This window comes from Bubalus bubalis, chromosome 4 (assembly GCF_019923935.1).
Source record: "Bubalus bubalis isolate 160015118507 breed Murrah chromosome 4, NDDB_SH_1, whole genome shotgun sequence".
NCBI lineage: Eukaryota > Metazoa > Chordata > Mammalia > Artiodactyla > Bovidae > Bubalus > Bubalus bubalis.
The window spans coordinates 125,319,920-125,342,871 of record NC_059160.1 but is presented as its reverse complement, the minus strand read 5'-3'; the positions used below and the strand labels follow the sequence as shown (position 1 = coordinate 125,342,871).

Here is a 22,952-nt window from a genome sequence, read left to right as displayed (position 1 = left end):
TGCAGTCATCACATTTCTCTTTATTTTATTAAGCAATAACCAAACAGATAAACAGTAAAAGATGCGGGCAGGGAAGGACTGAAAATGGCTTTTCTTGAAATACTGATTTTCTTAAAATCAAATAACTGTTATCACTCCAAGTTGCAGGAGGCTGCAGCTGCTCCCGGGGAGGGGTTTAATTTCCCTAACATGCCAAAATGATCAGGCAGTGAACTCCTCCCCACCCCCCTCCCCTGAACACATTTATAAACTTCAATGGGGGCAAATTCCATCTAATATTCCAAAAACCATTTCTTCTTTCATAATTTACCCAAATCATACGCACAACTGCAAGAGGAAATAAACAGAAATCTCTCAGCATAAATACACCACAGTGGATTGTTAATCTTGTAGAGTCAATCCAGCATTAAGGCTAATTTGATCTTTTAAAACATTTTATGGAAAACAGCTGTCAGGCTTTCTTTGGAAAAGCCTCCAAGGTTTCATAAACTAAAGGCATAAAACCTGGTCGGGCAGAGCACTGGGGCTCCTCTCAAAGAAACGTTTGCACGTGCAGAGAAGTGTGACACGTCGTCTTCACTTCCGGCTGCTCTGCATGTGGGTCACAATCTCTGGCAAAAGGTGGTTTCTGTTCTCCTTGGTTACCTGCGTAGGAAGAAGCAGGAAAGCAGATTTCAGAGTCCCTTTCCTTTCCTTCAGTTCCCTACTCTGCCGGGTTATACGCTAACAGAACAGCCCAGAAGATGACGCATGCTTTATAGAGTGTAGCCCAGGCAAGGCTGACCCAGCGAGGAACCCCACGCCTCCCAGAGCACTCTGAAAGTGGGGCAGGTGGGCTCAAATCCTGCCACCAGCTTCTGCGAAGTGACGGCTCACACAATGAGAGTGGGTTTTGATGACAGATGGATTTTAACCAGAAGTGCTGTTGAATTGAGCCCTGGGAGGGCTGCTGGGGAAGCAGGCTGGGATGCGGCTCGAGTGAAGCCTGACCTGGACAGGAGGCGGCCTGAGTGAAGCCGGAAGAACCACAGCTCCAGGTGGGCACCCACCCACCAGGTGAGCCCTCTCAGAGCAGCCTCACACCCAGGACTCCAGGATTCTCTGAAGGGCAGTAATCCACTCCTCTCTCCCGGACTTAGGAGATCTGCGAGTTGCAGGAAGCCTCTGACACCAGTCAACTCTGCACCTGAAGGATGAGGAAGGTGCTAGGCATGGGGTGCGGTGGAGAGCAGGGCTTTTGCTGAGATCTCAGAGGCAGCGGGGGATGCAGGGCAGCCTAGAACGCAGATCCCCCTGCGCCCGATGTGTTAGCTCGGCAATTATCACCATTACAGACAAAAGGAACAAGAGTGGATTCAAGCTCTGCTTGATGATCTGTTATATTTTTCTTTCTTTCACTACCACAGGCCCATTGAGTACAATTCAAGCATCCAAACACCCCTCAGGGAGCCCAGTGGGGGGCTGTTTCCCTGGCACGGGGCAAGGTGGTCTCTCATCACCAGAGCCTTCCTGTGCCACGCACACAACATTCAACACGCACTGCCAGGGGCAAGGTGCCAGGAGTGGCAAGATCCAGCCAGGACCTTGACCTCACAGAGCCCAAAGACCAGATCGGGGGCACTCATAACAACAGTGAGGGCAAGGTTGGCAGAGGGTCCCTGAGACCCTGAGCAGACAGGGAGGCATGGGATACTGGGCGGGGGGGAGGGGAGCAGTGATCAGGAAAGAAGGAAAGACCACCACAGGTGGTTATGCCCGAGCTGCTTTTGACCAGTGGACCTGGGAGAAGGGTAGCAGCGAAGAGGACAGCCGAGCAGAGAGAATCGTGCTGACAGGAAGTGCACGCATCTGGGAAACCTGAGTGGGTCCGGGAGGTGCGGTCCCTGAGAGGAGATGGGCCTGGTCCCACTGCGGGACCTCAGGCCCCGGGGGTGGCAGGGGCCCCGGTTCGGGAGGTGAATGCATGTCAGGAGGAAATGCACAGCGGACCTCAGCGCCTGGCCCCCTGCATCCTGCATCCTTATAGGAGGGAGGTGATTCTCCTGTGGGAGCAGCCCTCAGCCCTGGGGTACAAGCTGGGCCCTGGAGGACTTCCTGAGAAACTGAGTCTCAGAAAGACTTAGCCCTGGCCCCTAAAGGGTGGCGTCCAAGGATGCCGCCCATTGGTCCCCAGGTGGCCTTGGCTCCATGGAGGCGGACCACTCACTTTGCCTACAATTCGAGAGGGGCACAGCCTTGTGAGGCTTCCTGATCCTATTTATGTTTCAGTTAGCCCAAGTCCACTCCTGCAGTTAGCATCCAAGGAAGCCCCTGTTGTGAGAGGAGGAGGAGGAGGGGAGGGGAGGCAGGCAGGCGTCCAGCATAAGGGAGGCAGCGGCATGGAGAAAGGACGGGAGGACACACAAGGCCGCAGCACCCTCCTTCCGCCCTGACCTCACGAGGAGGCACACGAGGTTCTGCCTTAGGGCCCCTTAGAGTTCATGGGGGCCCCGAGGGGCCATGTGGATGTGAGGGGCATGGGGGCCACTGCCTTCGCTGTGCACACTTCATCACCTCCTTTATAGACGTGAGAAAAAGGATGAGATGCTGAGCTGGGAGAGGAGGAGTGAGAGGGAGTGAAGGGGGAAGAAGAGTAAGAGATATGGGGGCGGGCGGGGAGAAGAGAGGAAGCAACACTGTGAGCAGATGGACGGACCAGGGGCCAGGTCCCGCCCTGCTCCTCAGACAGCCCCAGGGAGGCCGTGCCTCCTCTTCCAGCTCCCGGAGAGCTGCCGCGGGTGGACCTCGGGCGCTGGACACCAGCAGTTCCACTCAGGGCCGTGCTGATGTCGTTCAGTGTAAGGGGAAGTGGGTGCGATGAGACCTGTAAGGAAACAGCCAGCACGCTGCTTGTAGGATTTCTTCCTCTGAATCATCCAACTGTGGCTTCACATCTCGTCCTTAAAGCGCTTATCCCTTGGAAAGAATGGAGTGTATGAGGGAAGTGAAGGGCGATGAGATGGAAACTCCACCAGCCAAGATCCTGGTCCTGGGCGCAGGCTGTTCAGGCGCACAGTCAGGGCCCGTCGAGTGAGCCTTAACAGATGTGCGGTTCAGAGGTGACACAAGCCCTAGAGCACTGCCAAGCCACCCTGCCAGCGCCAGGGTCACCCAGGTGCCTGCCGGAGCCCAGCCACCCTCCTCAGGAGCTGCTGGGGCTGCAGCAGGGACAGGGCTCCCCCACCAGCCCCATAACATGCAGAGAACCTCCCCACGCCTTGGTTAGGGAGAAAAAGAATCACAATCAAAACCGGAAAAGACACACTTTGGGAATGACTTCTCATTTAAAACCAATAAAAAGGATGCAAAGAGTATATGAATATTTTGCCACCCCCTTTGATTTTCCTAAGATGATTTCTGAAAATTATGCAGTCTATGTGAAACCGTTCACAGCGTTCAGCTCCTTGTCCACTGAAGACAAGTTCATAAATGCAAGAACAGGGAATAAGCCCAGTATCATCTGTCAGCGCAGGTGCCCCTCCCTTTCAGGAGAATTCCAGTCTTTCCGGAGTTTAACTAGAGGAAGGCACTGGGGCCTGGGAGGGGAAAGGAGGTGAGGACGACTCAGGAAGGACCCCAGCGTCCTCACCCCTTGCCTCCCACCATGCCCTCCCAGGGCTGCAGCCTCCCAGCAGCTCAGCCTCAGGTCCCGTGAAGGTCAGACCCTGAATTCCAGGGCTGGACTGCAATTCATCCTGGGTCTGACAGAAAATGTTTATTATATTCTAAGCTGAGGCGGGTCTCTGAAATAGAGCTGAGCGGTCAAATACAGACTGAAGACTCTGACCGAGGAAGCATCCACAGTGCTCTGAGACTCCTGGGCCAGGGAAAGGCCTCAGAGCTCACTGTCAGTGACTCGGGGCCACAGCATCAGGAAGGCGTGAACATTTGGACAGAAGAACACGTGGGCAAAACACATCTCTTTATGCATATTTGTGCAAGAGAGCAAAACAAAACCACATACATTTCCTAGAAACCATGTGGGAAGCACCCTGACAGGTTTTAAATAAGCAGGAGAATAAAAAAGGAAATTAATTTGACAATGCTCATTATTATAAGTTAATACTTTTCAAAAGTATTACTAGTCTGTTTCATATTTTGTCTTCATTTTATTGAACCTAAAAATAGGATGATTCATGAATTCAAACCCTCTATTTTTCCTTGAAGTTTAAAGGTTCTAAACCAAGAATTATTTTGCAAATAGGGCTTTTGGGAACCCAGTGCCCACAGCAGAGAAGGGACTGCATTCCACATCCCAGGGCAACACCATGTCTCCCTAGAGGAGGAAGGGGGAGGGAGGGATGGTTCTTTGTTCAGCCGCCCTGCCTATGGATTTCTGTGTGAGTATACAACAAATACAACATAGCTCTTGTGTTTGTGTGCTCAGTTGCATCCAACTCTGGGACCCCATGATAGGCCATGGGGGTCACAAAAGTCGTTCACAACTTACCAACTAAACACCAAACAACAAGAACAAAAAATAATATGTAGACATCATACAACATAGCTTTACTGAGATAGAATTCATATTCCATAAAATTCAACCTCTTAAAGACAGAACTTGGTGGCTTTTAGTACGATCACAATTGTGTTATAATCAGCACTGTGTGTTAGAGTGTTTCCATTACCCTCCCTCTCCGCAAATAACCCCACTCCTGATCACCACACTCACACCTTCCCCCAGGCCCCAGCAACCACTGATCCAAGGTCTGTGTAGACAGATTTGCCTATTCTGGACATTTCGTGTAGACGGAATCACACAGTCTGGAATCCAGTGTGACAGGGCTCCTTCACTCGGCATCACGTGCTGTTAATTCCTCCAGGCTGAGTACGTGTCACCACGTCATGCCCTCTGCTTGTGGGAGAAGACGGTATGTACATCATTTGAGTACACCAATCACATCCTTGTCTGCTCATCACCTGGGGGACATTTGGGCTTGTCTCACTTTTTGGCTAACATGTACAGTGCTGCTATGAACATGGGGTGTACAAGATTTTGTGTGAACATGTTTCCAATTCTTTGGGGTACATGCCTAGAAGTGGGATTGCGGGTTATAGGGTAATGCCATATCTAGCTTTCTGAGGAACTGCTGCATTTTTGCAGTCTCAGCAGCAGGGTATGAGGGCACAAATCTCCCCTCATCCTTACCAACACTTTTTATTTTCCATTTCTTTAACTTCATTATAGCCATCCCAGTAATGTGAAGCACTATGTCACTGTGCTTCTGCTTTGCACTCCCCTAAAAACCAACAATGCTACACATATGTTCGTGTGCTTTTCGATCATTTTTCTATCTTTGGAGAAATGCCTTTTGTTTCTTTGCTCCTTTTTTAATTGGTTTATTTATTTGTTTTTTAATTACTGAACTGTAATAAGAGTTCTTTATGTATCCTGGGATACATGAAGTTCCTTATCAGATATATGATTTTTAAATATTTTTCCCATCCTGTCGGGCAATTTTACTTTTTTGACAGTGTCCTTTGAAGCACAAAATTTTTAAATTTAATTAAGTCTTTTTTCCTTATCACTTGTGTTTTTGGTGTTGTCTCAAATAAGACTTTACTTTCCCCAGGTTTACAGAGGTTTACTCCTACATGCACTTCTAGGAGTTAGAGTCTCATTCTTACATGCAGATCTATGAGTTTGGGTTAATTTTTGTGTCTGATGTGAGGTAAGAGTTCAACTTCATTCTTTTGGATGTGGATGTCCAATTTTTCAGCACCATTTGCTGAAAAACTATTCTTTGTTAACTTGTCCTGGCACGCTTGTTGAAAATCAGTTGCCTGCAGGCGTAAAGGTTTATCTCTGGACTTTCGATTCGACCTCGTGACCTACGTGTCCATCCCCGTGTCAGCAGCTCGCTGTCTTCATTATGCAGCTGTGCAGTGAGTTCTGAAATCAGGAAGTATGAGTCTTCCAACATCATTCTTCCTTTTCACAGTGGTTTTAACTGGGTCCTTTGAATTTCCATATGAATTTTAAGAAAGCTGTGGTGCATGTACACAATGGAGTATTACTCAGCCATTAAAAAGAATACATTTGAATCAGTTCTAATGAGGTGGATGAAACTGGAGCCTCTTATACAGAGTGAAGTAAGTCAGAAAGAAAAACACCAATATAGTATCCTAACGCATATATATGGAATTTAGAAAGATGGTAACAATAACCCTGTATACGAGACAGCAAAAGAGACACTGATGTATAGAACAGTCTTGTGGACTCTGTGGGAGAGGGAGAGGGTGGGATGAATTGGGAGAATGGCATTGAAATATGTATAATATCATATATGAAATGAGTCGCCAGTCCAGGTTCGATGCACGATACTGGATGCTTGGGGTTGGTGCACTGGGACGACCCAGAGGGATGGTATGGGGAGGGAGGAGGGAGGAGGGTTCGGGATGGGGTACACATGTATACCTGTGGCAGATTCATTTTGATATATGGCAAAACCAATACAATATTGTAAAGTTATTTAAAATAAAATAAAATAAAGAAAAACCAAATAATCTCTAGGAATCTTAGATTTTTAAAGTCACCTGAACCATCTCTACCCTCGAAGTTAACACACAGCAGGGCTACGCTGATGCTTAAGGCTTCGGGGTCGAAAGACTGAAGTCTGAATCCTGGTTGTGCCCCCACTAACCTTGGATAAGGCATGCCAGCTCTCCCTGATGATGAGGCTGCTATCACGTCCCCACACACTGATGGACCTCAGCACTGCCTTTAGGTGTCCCAGGACTGGGGGCTGCCAGCCCAGGCCTCTCAATCCCCAATCCTCAGACTCCCTCTCAACCCCCAATTCTCAGACTCCAGGCATCTCCCCTGTACCCTCAGAAGGCAGCATTCTCCAGCATCTCCAACAAGGAGACATTTCACAGGAAATCAAAAGCAATATGCTTTGGAAATGCCACCAATGTGATCAAACTCGTACTTTTTGTTACAAGTGACCAGCAGGGATAAAAGTATTTCTTAATGTTGTTGATCAGAGAAGGATGGAAGCAGTAAAGAGCCGTAATCTGAGTAATCAGAGCCGTAATCTGGACCTGTGAAGGTCTTCACCTCTTGTCCCCACAGCACTGACATCACCATTGAATGTCTTCTGATATTTGGTCTCAAACAACCTCATGAAGTGAAGTGAAAGTTGCTCAGTCGTGTCCAAATCTTTGCGACACCATGGACTATACAGGCCATGGAATTCTCCAGGCCAGAATACTGGAGTGGGTAGCCTTTCCATTCTTCAGGGGATCTTCCCATCCCAGGGATCAAACCCAGGTCTTCCGCATTGCAGGCAGATTCTTTACCAGCTGAGCCACAAGGGAAGCCCAAATTTAGACCTTAGAGGGGGCACCCGGATTTGAACTGGGGACCTCCTGATCTGCAATCAAATGCTCTACCACTGAGCTATACTCCCAACAGGTATATATTTAAAACGTGTTTCAGTAGCTACACACTTAGCAGTAAGCTCTAGAATAAACAAGGAAAGCATTTCCAAACGTCTGAGAGGAAACAGAATTTTCAGGAAGGGAACCTTCAATGCCTGAACTTGTGTACGGATGGAAGTTTCTACAGCCCCAAGTCCCACAGCTCCCTGTGGTTCTGGCTTTTAACTTTTTTAGTCTGCTCTTTCTTGGGCAATCTCTACCATTCCACCGCTCGCATTCACTGATTCTGTCCTCTGTCAACTCCCTTCAGCTGCCTGGGTCCACCCAGGGACCTTCTCGTTCTGTCACTGCATCTTACATCCTGAAATTTTCATTTGAGTCCTCCTTAGAGCTTCCCTATCTTTGCTGAAACTTTTGATGTCTTCGCTTGAGGCTTTCTATTTTCTATTTGTTTTGAGTGGGTTTGTAATTGATCGCTGACACATGTTTATGATGGTTGTTTGAAAAATCTCTACCCTATAATCCCAACATCTATGTCATCCTTCTGTTGGCATGTTGGCTATCTATCTTTCTCACTCAGGCTGATCTTTCTGGTCCTTGGCATGACAAGTGACCCATTTGTGTCTCCTGCACTGTTCCTGGGGTCCTGAGGTCCCTAGTCTGTGTGCCTTCTTCCATCCACCATTCACGTCTTCTTAGGTCTGTTTTATGTACAATGTCCAAGGTTGTCAGCTGTACTTAGGAGAAGGAGCACTTTCTCTCAAACTGGAAATGTCCTCAGCTGTCTTTCTGGTAAGTAAGGCTCTGTTCACTTAAACCCTATGACGAACAGTCCAGACGCTGTGAACAGCTCTGAGTCACCGTGAATGCTTCCCCAACATCATGACTGCAGCCCAATCTCCACATCATCTGTCAGCACAGGGAAGCAGCCCTCCATGCTTTACATAAATGATTTCCTTATTTGGAATACTCTCCCTTCCTGTCCTCTCTTTCCTCTTCAAAAATCCACCCAAGAATCCCTTTCTTCTGGAAACCTCTCTCCACTACTTCTGTTCACACTGATCTCTCTTCTCATCTCCAGATTTTGACTGTACCATGGTCTGTTTTTCTGGAGGGAAGGGTACACTCCTCACATGTGCTTGTACCATGGACTAAGTACTTGATGCAAAGGATGCTCTCAAAAATAAATTCAGGTAACTTGCTGCTTATTAGAAAGAGAAAGGACCAAAGAAATATCTAATCCAACTCCTAAATCTGCAGGTGAGTGAGCTTCTTCATTTATAAAATATGCGTAGAAGGTTCACAGGAGACCCAAAGGAATGCAGGAAAGACAAGAAGAACGGGGTCTCTTGCATAATTAACCAAAAGCTAATCATTTTATTTATACATCATTAAGATCAATGATTACCTTGCCTAGAGAATGATTTCCTAGCTTAGAGAGGAAAAGCTGTGGTACTGTCTTAAGATACAGCACTTGTTTCTGATTTAACAGTCAACCCCCAAGTCCACTGCAGGGCTATTTGTTTGCAGAGACACCCAATCCCTGGAGCTTAGCATCAGCAGCTCTGCAGGCCCTCAGCTTGGAAGCTATCTGACCTGAAGACTAATTGTCTTTCATGATCTTTTATTATTCACTGATTCTGTTTCCACAGAAACTCTATCATCACAAACAAAAACTCTAATATGGAGGCCACGCAATGTAAGACATAGAGAAGGTGACACAAAGCTCTGAAGACACGGTCACGCCCTTTGAGGAAGTGACCCTGTGTGGCTCCCAGGCCTACCCTGATCGCTACCGCCTGCCCCCAAAGACCACAGTGCCTGGGTTCACGTTCTTTGCATTTAGCCACAACTGAAACCACGTAATTGCCTGCTCACATTTCTGTTATCCAGCCCCTCCATTAGAATTTCAGCTCCACGAGGAGCTCTCGTTCATCACCAAGACCTAGAACGAGGCCAAGCACGCAGGAGATGCTCAATTCATGCACAGAGATGCTCAATCTTTCACTTACCAAGTAAGTGGGAGAATGAATGAATTAAGCAACTTACAGACACATTACTCCAGCCCTGGCTGCTCTAAACTTAATGGCTGCCAACTGCCCAGAAGTACCCTGGACACTATGCAGATAACATGTGGATGTCCCACCGAGGGCAGCTGACCCTGGTGACAAGTAACCAGCGATGTGAGGTGCTCCTGGTTACTCTGCAGCTGGCGCAGAGGAGGGGCCACCAGCCCCACTGGTTCACTTGTGGGGGGAGGGTGTGAGCACAGTGACCTGGCTGCCGCTGATGCAGACACTAAGGTGCCACAGGAGGACAGCACCCGAGAAGAAGGGCGCAGAGGGATGACGGGAGAAAAGCGCGCATGTGGCAAAGCCCAGCAGCACCATCAGTGCTGAGAACCGGCTGGCCCACTGCCCCTGACCTACCTGCGCTCCACCAGCTCCACCTCACGGCTCCTCCCACTGCAGGGGCCCGAGCACACCCGGAGCTCGTGAAGACAGGTTCCTGGGCCTGCCCAGAGCCAGCGTCGCACTTCCAGGCAGAGTGTCTTACCTGCTTGGTACTTGACAAGCAGCCAATGTGACTGAGGAAAAGATTTTTCTAACTTAATTTAGTGTCATTTAATTCATATGTAAACAATCACACGTGGCTAATGGCTATGGCCCTGCCTGGTGCAGGGAGCGCATTTTCACCCTGGTGGTGGGAAGTTCTTAAGACGGTGCTGCTCCACAGCATCTCGACCTGTAGCCAAAAGTCCTTCCCCTCACAAGCAGAAGGGGGTCAGTTTCAAAGGGAAACCTTTAAAATAAAACAGCACTGCCTGCCTCAGTAACCTCATCACCCGGGAAGAGGTGCACTCAGCCCAGAGCGCTGCAGCTGGGCGGGGCTGAAGCTGGCAAGGCCGGGGCTTGGCAGGGGCAGGGGGAGGGCAGCAGGAGGAGCTGGACCCTCCTGCGGTCCCCTGAGGCAAGACTGCTTTGTCAGCAAGCAGAGGTGTAATTTCAGCTCTATAAACTCACAGGAAGTGAGATGCGCCTATATTCTAGCCTAAGAGGAAAAGCTACGGTGACTTGAAACCACAGGTGTGCTTCAGAGCCACACGCTGTTTCAGGGCATCTGCTCCACGCCCGCGGGGTACTCACACTGAACACCTTCACGTCCTTTCGGGTTCTGATCTCTTCCACGAGGGCCAGTGGTTTTCCTTTGGGTACGGGGATGGTGCCAAGGACCACAGTCCCCGGTGTGGACAGCACCTGGCGGACGGCCTGGATGAATGGCTGACTGAAGAGCTCCATCTTCCCCACCTCGTCGATGACACAAATGCTCTGTCCTGGGCGACCGCTGGCCCCTGCCTGGGGGTGACAGAGACACTGACTGGGACACGGAGTCACACCAGGCGAAGGGCCCAGGAACCCTCTCCCCGCTCGCTGTCAAAACAAAGGGCCTGGAGTCCCTCTCCCCCATCACTCACTGCCAGTCAGAGCAGGGGAGGCAGCCCCGCCTCAGGAGGCAGGAGGCGGTCTCTCCAGCTACCCAGAACAAACCACTGGCAGAGGAAATCAGGAGCACTCCCTTGAGGACCCGAACGCCCAGAAGACTCAGTTCCCTGAGCTCCCCATTTTCCTGGCAATTTTCCCTCTTCTAGAACGGTCCCAATAACAACCAGGTTTTATATTTATATCCACCCAGGAAACAAGCAGGATCCATATGCCTCAGGCCTGAAAGAAATGAGACAGCAAGCCTGGGAGCCCTTGTTAATAACACTGGCCTCTGTTTTTTGGATTTTGGGTTGTATGAGTCCTGTCTGTTGGGAGGATGTAACCGTCGCAGGCAGATGCCTGTGTACTTCATAACCTGAGCTAAGAGGGTCACTGGAAAGAAGTGAAAATTAAGAGAAGGAGTCCTGGTTTAAGAGGGAAAAAAGTGAGTAGGTTGTGCCCTTGAATCTCAGATTCCCCTTCTAATGACTTTACATCAATGCACTCCCACTACATCACAAACCTGAAGACCTCTCTAGGACCAGGTGTGGCAGCCAGCCTCCAAGAGCCCTCAAGATTCCCAGCCTCTAGGATTGGCACCCTCTACAGACCCTGCCCCCACAGTACAAGGCTGCCCTGCACTATATGGCAAAGAATGCCAGAAGGGATGATATGCTATTTCTGAGATTAGGAAAAAAGATAACTGCTTCTGTCCTGGTCCCAACCTCCATCCATCCATCCACCCACCCATCCATCCACCCATCCATCCATCCACCCGTCCATCCTGGCTCACCTGTTCTCAGGGAAGATGCCTGCCATGCTGTGAGGGCACACAGGCAGCTGATGGTAAGCTCCAGCTGATAAGAACTGAGGCCACATATCAACACCCAGGGAGGATCTGAGACCTCCCCACAACCATCACTGTGAACTTGGAAGCCTCAGGGCACTCTGACCCCATAAGAGACCCTAAGCCTGAACCACCCAGCAAAGCCATTTCTGGATTCCTAACTCAAGGAAACTGTATGAGATAATAAACGTTTGTTGTTTTATACTGCTAGATCTTGGGGTAATTTGTTACACAGCAAAAGCTAACCAATACACGTCCTCTCTAGAAAGCCCTCCCAGAGAAAGCTGGTAGGACTTTGAATAGTTTTTCCAGAGTAGGGACACAATGGAACATACAATAAACACTTTGGTGACTGCCGAGTAACAAATATATTTCTATATCTTTGTATAAATGATTATTTTGAAAATGGTATGTAAAGCTGATTTACCAAGTATGTTTCACTATAAGTTCTCAGACTCCTTAAATATGGATATCAACACATTCTCAGAATGAATGGCTGAGTTAAGCTAGATTTTGCTCAAATTCTAAACACTAATACCAAAGCTCTTCCAGTGTGGCTGCAGGGGGGGGTGCCCGTGGTGACCAGTGACAGACAGGGCTGGGGGTAGATCCTGGAGCCTTGTATGGTGTGCAGAGGGTGGTGGGATGCTGTCCAACGGCTGAGAGTCTAAGTCTGGGAGGAGCACATGTTGTGCCTGAAAGGCTGCTTGCTGTGTGGGGCCAGGAAGACAGGGGAGACTTCTTTGGGAACAGACATATGAGCCTGGAGGGAAGCCTCAGGTCACTGGTTTTCAAACTTTTCTATAAGCAGTCTCCTTTAATTTTCCTGCTTACTGTCAAGTACATATATTTTTCTACTCCTTTTACTGACAGAAAGACCAGGAAAGGGTCCACTGTAATCATCCAAGAGAGGTTCTAAATCTCACTCAAACTTCTGTGTTTCTAATGCACTTCATGTTTACCTCTCAGCTGAGTTTACCTGCATGCACTTACAGACAGCACTGCATACAGACAGCTACCCTGTCTCCCTCCTAGGAGCTGAGATGAGGTGTTACTCATCTTTTTCTTCTCCGTGGAGGTGAACGGTGCACGGCTGGGCTGACACAGCCGATGCTGCCCTGCACTGGTGGGCGATACAGGGAGAGAGGGTGTGCAGGAGGTCACTATGTCAACAGTTTCTTCAGAAATGAATGCCTGACTGCGGAGGAAAACAAACAGCTACTGGCCACCTGTTTGCCAGCGTAAAAACAAGACACGCTCATGACAGCGAGCCATCCCGACCAACCTGCCTCTGATTAAGGCGTGCCTGGGGCTTCCTGCTGCCCCCAAAGACTGTGAACACCTGCAGACGCTGTCCTTCTGGAGCCTGCTGTCAAACCCCAGACAGAAAGAACTCAAGTCCAGCACACCAGAACCACAGCTCTGCAAGCATTCAGATCAGACAAAGAAACAACATGAAAGACTGTGTCGGCTCCCCTGTCTGTGTGTTTAGTGGGTGCGTGTCCACAAGGGGGTCAAACTTATGTGGCCGTGTATGTGAATACACGCGGACAGGTCCAGTACAAGGCACAGGGCTCCGAGCCACCCTACAATGTTCAACGTTCACCCGTGAGCACCCACCCACCTCATTAAACTGCTGCACAAAGATACCTGGACACACATGCAGACACTGTTTTCTACCAACTGAAAATGCCTCATTTAAAAACCTTAGCTTACATAAAATCTCCATTCTGTCCAGAATTAGGGGCTTTCTTTATATAGAAACTATAGAAATCTCAAAAAGTCTTGGATTTTTAATGAAAAATTGGGTTATTCCTGCTCAGTTGAGAGCCCGTTACCAGAGGCTAAGCTACTCAGAAGCCTATAGTCAGTCAGTGTTTCTAAATAACAATGAACATACATTCACCAGCTTAATAAAAGAACTACTGTTATGTTCAGAATTGGGTTTTTGTGTGTGTGTGTGTATAAATTCCATTTTAAAAGGAAACAAAAAATGAGCCAGTGAGCATTCACCCCATTTCCATCATTTTCAATGACTGTCTGAGCTGATGAAGACACAGCGAGTACAGCATGAGGGCCCTGGTCTGAAAGCCACCAGGAGCCTGGCCTGGCCTCTTGTCTCTGGCTGTGGGTTCCACACGGGGATGGGGTGAGGATCCCGCGGAGGACTCTGGGTGGCTCTAGGCTATGTGGTTGAAAGCCCTGTGCACGCCATCCAGGGAGCAGCCATTCTCCCAGCATCCCTCCCCCCACCCCAGAACAACTCAGGATCGCTGCGGTCCTTTATGCCACGCCCCGTGCTCCTCTCCACAGCTTACATTTCTGCTGACTGCACATTCTCACTGTCACAAAGAGCAGGACAACCTTCTCTGTGCAAAGCATATTTTAGTCCCTCTGTTGGTTCTGAGGGAGAAGCTATTTCCGTGGGAGAGAGTCCTAAAATTGACCAGCCAGGGGCAAAAGAAGTTATGAATAATTTTCTAGCTTTGGTTACACTCAGCTAGTTTGCTTTCCAGAAAGATTAAATCAATTTAGGGCAACAATGAAGTCACTTTATACCAGCTTTGCCAGAGAGCTGAAAATAGTGTGATTCTTTTGGTACTTTGTTTAATCCTTAGGCGTCCTTTTTAAGGATAGAAAGAAAACGTAAATGTAAAATAAGCAATTTCATCCAACCAAAATACTGAACCAAGAAAAAGCTCATTAAAGTCGCCTCTGCCTTATTTTGGATCATTTAAATAATACCTATTTCTGGTGGTATTATGTTGCCATTTATTTATTTTTTAACATCACACACAGACTGGCTTCCTGAGCTTGCCTGTCTGGGACAGCAAGTCTCAAAAGTGATGGGAGGGAAGCAGGAGGCCATGGCCAGAACACAGGCAGCACAACCGAGCCTGCCCCCCAAAGAGCCACAAGGCCTGGGGAAGCTGGAGGGGCAGATGGCGAAAACACAGCCATAGGCGAGCAAGCCCGATGCCCTGACCGTCTTACCAAGTGAAAGGCAGGACTCCAATCAGACTTTCAGGTGTATTTATTCCAAGCTTTACAGTCTCAGCATCCCTCAGCAGTCTGGTGGCGGGTAGACTGCATGTCCCCAGGGAGTAAAATCCCAGGCTGGCGGCCAGGATGTCTAGACAACCCGACACACCCCTCAGCACAAAGCGCATGCTGGGCAGAGCCACCCCCAACCACACATGCTGCGGAGGAGGCTGGTGGTTCCTCCTGGATGTCCCCGCGGGCCTCCCCAGACGCCCCCACACCAGCATCTGGCCAGAGTGCCACGCCGCACCTTGGCACCTTCCAAGCTGTAAGAACCATCCCGGGGCTGAAACAGTGTCTGCTGGCTGACAGTCGGCCCTGGCGGATTAAGAACCCAGCCGTCCTCTGGTCCCAGACCTTGGGACCAGACTAGACATCTAGGCTTGTGGGTCCCATGACGGATTTACTGCCGGCTCTGGGCCCTGGTTCCTGGCAAACACAGGTCAGACTATTGATGTGACATCTTCCCAAGGGACCACGCCCATCCCCTCACGGGACTTCTCAGGAAAAATAATCATAACCATCCCTACGCTCTGCACCATCTAGTGGCCAGGCACTAACACACCTTACAAGCAGATCGCCTTCTCTCCTAATAACTCCACGTAGCAGGTATCAACATCTCTGTTTTATAATTAAGGAGAAAGCCAGGGACTAAGTGACTTATCCAGTCCCAAGGGATGGGGCTAGGAGGCTAACCCAGTGTCACCCTGCAGGCAATTCCACCTGCATAGTTTTAACATGAAATAGAATCTTCCCTGGTGGCTCAGACGGTAAAAGCGTCTGCCTACAATGCAGGAGACTGGGGTTCAATCCCTGAGTCGGGAAGATCTCCTGGAGAAGGAAATGGCAACCCATTCCAGTACCCTTGCCTGGAAAATCTGATGGATGGAGAAGCCTAGTAGGCTACAGTCCATGGGGTCGCAGAGAGTCGGACACGACTGAGCGACTTCACTTCACTCAAGAACAAACTGTGCATGAGAAAGTCACCTCACCACAAAGAAACCACTTTTCTCACCAATGAGAAAGAGTGTTTTAGTTTCTAGGGTCCCTACAGAGGCACAGCCACAAAAACTATTTTTTTTTTCTGGATTAATCATATTATTTTCAATATAACAGTAGTACCAACCTCATTGTATCACATATGGAGAATGGTCCACTTTAGTTGGCAGATGTGCTCTGCACGTGAAGGGGCTTCTGCCAGGAGCTCACCTCTGCACACAGCAAAGAAGATACACCCAGGTAGCCCAATATGCACAGGCTTACCTTGGCGAGATGCAGAGTTCTCTTATAGACCCCCCCAAATAAATCGAGTATCATATTAAAGTGAGTCACATGAGTTTTTTGACTTCTTGGTGCATCTGAAAGTCATATTCGTGCTATACACTTGTCCATTATGTGTGCAAATGCATGTCTAAACAAACAATATACTTTAATTAAAAAATACTTTATTACTAAAAACTGCTAACCATCATCTGAACTTGCAACAAGCCATACTCTTTTTGCTGGTGGATAATCTTGCCTCAGTGTTCATGGTTGCTGACTGCTCCACGGTAGTTGTTGAAGGTTGAAGTGGCTGTGGAAATTTCTTAAGACAATAATGAGGTTTGTCACACTGACCAAGTCCTCCTTTCATGACTGATTTCTCTGTAGTGTACAGTGCTGTTTGAGAGTATTTTACCCACAGAACTTTCAAAACTAGAGTCAATCCTCTTAAACCCTGCTGCTGTTTTATAAACTGTTTATGTTACATTCTAAATCTTTGTTGTCATATCAACAATCTTCATAGCATCTTCACCAGGAGTAGATTCCAATGTCAAGAAACTACTTTCTTAGATTTTCCTGGTGGCCCAGTGGGTAAGAATCCACCTGCAATGCAGGGGACATGGGTTTGATCCCTGGTCCAGGAAGATTCCACATGCTGTGGGGCAACTAAGCCCACACACCACCTAGTGCTGAGCTCACACTCCCCAAGATGCCAGTGCAATGAGAAGCCACGCGCCACAACTACCGAGTAGCCCCGGGTGCCCTCCGCAACTAGAGAAAGCCTGTGCACAGCAACGGAGACTCAGCACAGCAAAAAATAAAAAGTGAACGTGTTTAAAGAAATAAATGATTTTTTAAAAAGAAACTACTTTCTTCACTTATCCAGAAGTAACTCTTCATCCCTTAAAGTTTTATCCTTAGATTGCAACAATTCAGCCACATCTTCAAGGCTCCACTTCTAAGTCTAATTCTCTTGCTATTTTCACCTCATATGCAGTTATTTCTTCTACTAATGTCTTGAGCCCTTCAAAGTCATTTATGAGAGCTGGAATCAACTTCTTTCAAATTCCTGCTGATACTGTGACCTCTTCCCATGAATGTTCTTAATGGTGAATCCTTTCTAGAAGGTTTTCAATTGACTTTGCCCAGACCCATCAAAGGAATCACTATACATGGCAGCTATACCCTCACAAAATATATTACTTAAATAATAAGACTTGAAAATCGATATTACTCCTTGATCCATGGGCTGCAGAATGGATATTGGCAGGCATGAGAACAGCATGAATCTCCTGCATCTCCATCAGAGCTCTAGGGTGACCAGGTGCATTCTCAATAAGCAGTCATATTTTGAAAGGAATCTTTTTTTCTGAGTGGTAGGTCTCAGCAATGGGCTTCATATACTCATTAACTTTGTTGTAAACAGATGTGCTATCATTCAGGCTTTGTTGTTCATGTATAGAGCAGAAAAAGAATAAAGTTAGCATAATTCTGAAGGGTCCTAGGATTTCCAGGATGGTGAATGAGCACTAGCTTTGACTTCAAGTCACTAGCTGCACTGACCCCTAACAAGACTCAGTTTGTCCCGTGAAGTTTTGAAGGCAGGCATTGACCTCTCCAGCTATGAAGTCCTAGATGCCATCTTCTTCCAGTATAAGGCCGTTTCTTCTACACTGAAGATCTGTTGCTCAGTGCAGCCGCCTTCATTAACTGTCTGAGCCAGATCTTCTGGATAACTTGCAGCTTCTAATCACATTAGCTGCTTCATCTTGCATGTTTATGTTGTAAGATGGCTTCTTTTCCTAAACCTCATGAGCCAACCTCTGCCAACTTGAAATTTTTCTTCTATAGATTCCTCACCTCTTTCAGCCCGCCTTCATAGAATGGAAGTGAGTTTGGTCCTTTCTCTGGACTATGCTTTGGTATAGAGGAATGTTGTGGCTGGTTTTATCTTCTATCCAGAATGCTACAACTTTCGGCATTTCAACAATAAGGCTGTTTTGCTTTCTCATCGTTTATGTGATCACTGGAAAAGCCCTTTTAATTTCCTTTAAGAACTTTACCTTTGCATTCACAGTCTGGCTAACTGGCACAGGAGGCCTAGCTTTCTGCCGTCTCAGCTTTCTGCCGTCTCAGCTTTCAATACACCCTCCTCACTAAGCTTGGTCACTCCTAGCTTTTGATTTAAAATGAGAGACATGCAGCTCTTCCTTTCCCTTGAACACTGAGAGGCCACTGTAAGGTTATCAACGGGCTCAACTTCAACGTTGCTGTGTCTCAGGGACTAGGGCAGCCCAACAAGGAGAAGCGTGACACGGGGGGGCTGGTCAACAGAGCAGTCAGGACACACACAACATTTATTAAGTTCACCATCTTATGTTGCATGGTTTGTGGCACCCAAAACAACTACAACAGCAACATCAGGATCCCTGATCACAGACCACCATCAGATCAGATCAGTCGCTCAGTCATGTCTGACTCTTTGCGACCCCATGAATTTCAGCATGCCAGGCCTCCCTGTCCATCACCAACTCCTGGAGTTCACCCAAACCCACATCCATCGAGTCGGTGATGCCATCCAGCCATCTCATCCTCTGTCGTCCCCTTTTCCTCCTGCCCCCAATCCCTTCCAGCATCAGAGTCTTTTCCAATGAGTCAACTCTTCGCATGAGGTGGCCAAAGTACTGGAGTTTCAGCTTTAGCATCATTCCTTCCAAAGAAATCCCAGGGCTGATCTCCTTCAGAATGGACTGGTTGGATCTCCTTGCAGTCCAAGGGACTCTCAAGAGTCTTCTCCAACACCACAGTTCAAAAGCATCAATTCTTTGGCGCTCAGACCACCATAGCAAATGTAATAATCATGAAAAAGTTTGCAATATTGTGAGAATTATCAACGTGTGATACAGAGACATGAAATGAGCAAATGCTGCAGGAAAATGGCATCAACAGACTTGTTAGACACAAGGTTGCCAGGAATCTTCAATTTGCAAAAAATGCAGTAGATGCAAAGTACAGTAAACATGCCTGTATTAACTTCTAAATGGTCCTTATCAGCTGACAGTGTTCACAATAACTTTTTTTTTTTTAATTTCAATTGCTTACTAAAAAATTTTAATCACTGTTTAAGCTTTTGGTAAAAGTTTGGTATTTTTGATGCCTGATAATCTTCTACAGACTTCCCTGGTGGCTCAGATGGTAAAGCGTCTGTCTACAATGCGGGAGACCCAGGTTCAATCCCTGGGTTGGGAAGATCTCCCAGAGAAGGAAATGGCAATCCACTCCAGTACTATTGCCTGGAAAATCCCATGGACAGAGGAGCCTGATAGGCTACAGTCCATGGGGTCGCAAAGAGTCAGACACGACTGATCGATTTTACTTCACTTCAATCTTCTACTAGGGGCTTCCCGTGTGGTGCTAGTGGTAAAGAATCTGCCTGCCAATACAGGAGATGCAAGAGACACAAGTTCGATCCCTGGATCGGGAAGATCCCTGGAGCAGGAAATGGTAACCCACTCCAGTATTCGTGCCTGGAAAATCCCATGGACAGAAGAATCTGGCAGGGTATAGTCCATGGGGCCACAAAGGGTCGGACATGACTGAACACACATATATAATGAACCTTCTATTAGAAATTGCCTGAAGGAGATAAAGTTGATTATTTTTGCTACAGTGAAATAAATGGTGGTGACTATTTTTCTAATGAGGTAAATGCATACAAAGAAAGGAGGACAGCTTAGACAAGGGAAAATCAACCAATCAACCAGTTCAGTTTCTGAATATACAGTAATTTTATGTTTGTTTAACCTTGCTAGACAAAGTATTTCAATAGGCAGTAGCTAATTTGCTTTTAAAACCTCACGTTATTATCTTAAGATAACTTAATAAAGTTTTTTAAAAATTACAAAAATTAACTGGGAGAAATTTTGATGAAGAGGCTGTGCAAGGTCACTAAGTAGCTCTCTACTCACAGCTATTAGTTTCGAAGGAAAAAAGAGTAAACGTACAGGGGAGAAACGGGACAATACCTTCAGTGGGTGATCAAGTTAACGTCACCAACCATCGCACGTCTGCAGATAAGACACTGAGAAAAATGTGTCGCCGTGTACTGCAGTGTTTCAGGTGAATCTAATTCACGAGGAAACATCAGAAAACCCCAGAAGAGGAATATTCTTTTAAAACAAAACTGTATTCTTCAAAAATGTCAGTGTTGCAAAAGATTAAAAAAAAAATGATTGTGGAAATGTTCCAGATTAAAGGAGGTTATGAAGATATGACAACTAAAGGTAATATCTAACTCCAGACTGAAGGAAAAGAAATGTTACAAAGAACACTGTTAAGTCAACTGACAAAACCAGCATATGAATGATCGATTAGATCAAAGTATTTTCTCTTGCAAAACTGACTGAGGTTGGTAACTGTGTATGTAAGAGCGTATCCTTATTCTTAGGAAAAAATACTACAGGACCTAAGTACTCTGATGATTACAACATACTCTCAAATGGTTCCCACCCCCTGAATCTATACATTTACACACACACACACGAGGAGAGGGAAAAATTAAGGAGAATGTTAAAAACAGGTGACTCTAGAATAACAAGTCCACAGGGGGTCCTGTACTATCGTCATTCTTATAATTTTCTCTAAGTCTAAAATTATATCCCAATAAAGTTTTAAAAAGTTAGAATCAATACACAAAAAGAAAACACTCATATGCACACTTTCTCAATATCAGATTCAAGAAAACCATCAACTCCTGGCATGTGAGCTCCCTTCTGACGGAGCACAGGGCTTTAGGCCAAAGAGCACAGGATGAGGATCAGAAGGAAGGACAGAGCAGGTGGGAAGAGGGAGAAAGGCCAGTTACAGACATCCTTTGCCAGTCCCACTTGCGGAGCATGTCTCCCACGCTTCTTGGGCGGGGACGCAGGCAGCGTTACAGGAAGATGACGGACCCCGGGCAGTGGCCCGCGGGGCTGTCACCCCACAGAGCAGTACCATGGCCACCACTGAGAAGTGATGACCCCGCTACCCGCCAGGGGGATCCAGCAGATCACAGGGTGGGGGGGGGGGGGGGGCTGCCATGACAAACGCTGCAGGGTGATCTGTGCCGCCAACCTTATACAAAACATTCGGCTCATCTTCTATTTTGATTCACTGCACAAATGATTTACTGACAAGTTTTAACTTTTTATGTTTGTACCAGATAGCTTTTAATTCCCCTTGATGATTTTGTTATATGTAAGATCATGAAATACAGAAATAGAAAGTAAGGAGGAACCAAGACACAAACGCCAAACTTGCTAATAGTGAAGGAAATGCTAAAGCAGTGTTGGGCTCTTGTCAGCCTTACAAGGATGGATATACTGACCAGAACTTAATTTTTCTAAATTCTTTCTAAAGCTCAGTGGCCAGAAATACTAAGCAGCATTTCCAGGTCAACTGATTTTGTAAAAAAAGAACCTTTCCGTAGAGAGTTGATCTCTCACCTTCAAATGAAGTTTCAAAGATCTGAAGCAGATTCTTATTTCAGAACCAAAAGAAGATCCTGCTCACAAATACAAATATACATCGAAAGCCACATTTTAAACAAAACAGGAAAACGTTCAAACCATGTGGATCTTCTGGTTGTAACTCATTATTCCTTCCCTGGATCTTTACAAAAAATGAGACTGTTCAACTTATAAAATAAGGTTTTGAGTAGACATCTCCTGTTCTTCAAAACCTTATAATCTACTATTGTCTTTTTTGTGAGCAGGAGATACACTGCGTGCCAACAAAATGTTAAATCCTATATTGCATCAAATTCTAATACAGCATTCAGGACGGCTGTCAAGTAGACGATTACACAAAAGGCCAGCATTATCCTAACAGCCTTGATCATTAGGAAACTCAAAGTCAATCCTAATTACAGCAGCAGCAGAAAATAAAAAAGGTCTATGAAAAACCTCACAACGTTCTTTTTAAAAGAAGAACTAGAAAGAGAATGATACTCTGTTTTTGGCTGTGGAGAATGAAAACTGTCCGGAAGATTAGGAAGTTCTGTATATCAAAGTAACTCTAGTTTTGTATAGTTCAATCACTCCATATAAGACTCTGTAATGGAGTTCAACTCATGCCAGTTCTGCTGCTTACAAGCTGTTTGTCATCGGGCAAACCTTCTGTGCTATGCCGGTTTCCTCTCATCTGTGAGACAGAAAACAGTGACCGACTTGTGAAGGATGGGATGCGTCGGGCCCGGAGCACAATCTGCAGCCACTGTTCACCACCATTGCTATTCCTCCAATATCACCCCAGTTTGGAAGAATGAGCGAACAGGAACGGGTAAGGCACTGTTTTAAAGAATAACAACACAAGCAATGACCAGAGTACCGGTGCAAGCATCAGATCAATGGAAGAGAACAGACAACCCTAAAGCATTATACACACATGTAGCTTTTAATAAAATAAATTTAGCGTAATAAACTAATGAGAAATGACTTATTAACAGATGGTTTTGAAAAACCGGCTAAGTATTTGGAAGAAAATCAATTGAGAGTCTCATTGAATATTACATTCCAGATAAATCCAGATGGATTTTAAAGATGTTTTTTTAAAAAAACACAAAGAAGAAACATATAGGTACAATTTTATATTAACTTGGACTAGGGACAGACTTTTACAATGCTAAAAAAAGAAATAAAGAAAAAGGAAATCACCAAAGTGATAAACTGAGAAATGGAATCAATAAGATTTTTTAAAAAGTCATTTACCTTACAAAAGATCTCTTTAAGCTAAAAGGAAAAAAAATGGGGAAATGAACGAACAACTTAGATGTTTAAAAATACTCAACAACTGAAAAAAATTTAACCTCATTAGTACCTTAAAAATGCAAAGCAAAGCAACATGTTTATCAAAAG

The 22,952-nt window shown here is 46.5% G+C and overlaps 1 protein-coding gene and 1 non-coding gene across 5 annotated transcripts in view; both read right to left on the bottom strand.

Annotated features, from left to right (window-relative positions):
* Window positions 1-22,952, bottom strand: part of NTPCR (nucleoside-triphosphatase, cancer-related) — a 38,785-nt gene continuing 15,833 nt past the window's right edge. Inside the window, exons 4-5 of one of the 4 annotated variants that reach the window (XM_006077091.3) lie at window positions 10,569-10,778; window positions 1-645 (exon numbers count right to left, since the gene is read on the bottom strand). In XM_006077091.3, coding sequence (XP_006077153.1) covers window positions 577-645; window positions 10,569-10,778 — 279 coding nt within the window. In that variant the 3' untranslated portion in view covers window positions 1-576. Of the gene's footprint in view, window positions 646-4,522; window positions 4,895-10,568; window positions 10,779-22,952 lie in introns of those variants that run through there. The other 3 variants (XM_044942026.2, XM_025284516.3, XM_025284517.2) reach the window with 3 other exon arrangements.
* TRNAC-GCA lies at window positions 7,380-7,451 on the bottom strand. The gene has a single exon. It is a non-coding gene; the product is annotated as a tRNA-Cys (tRNA).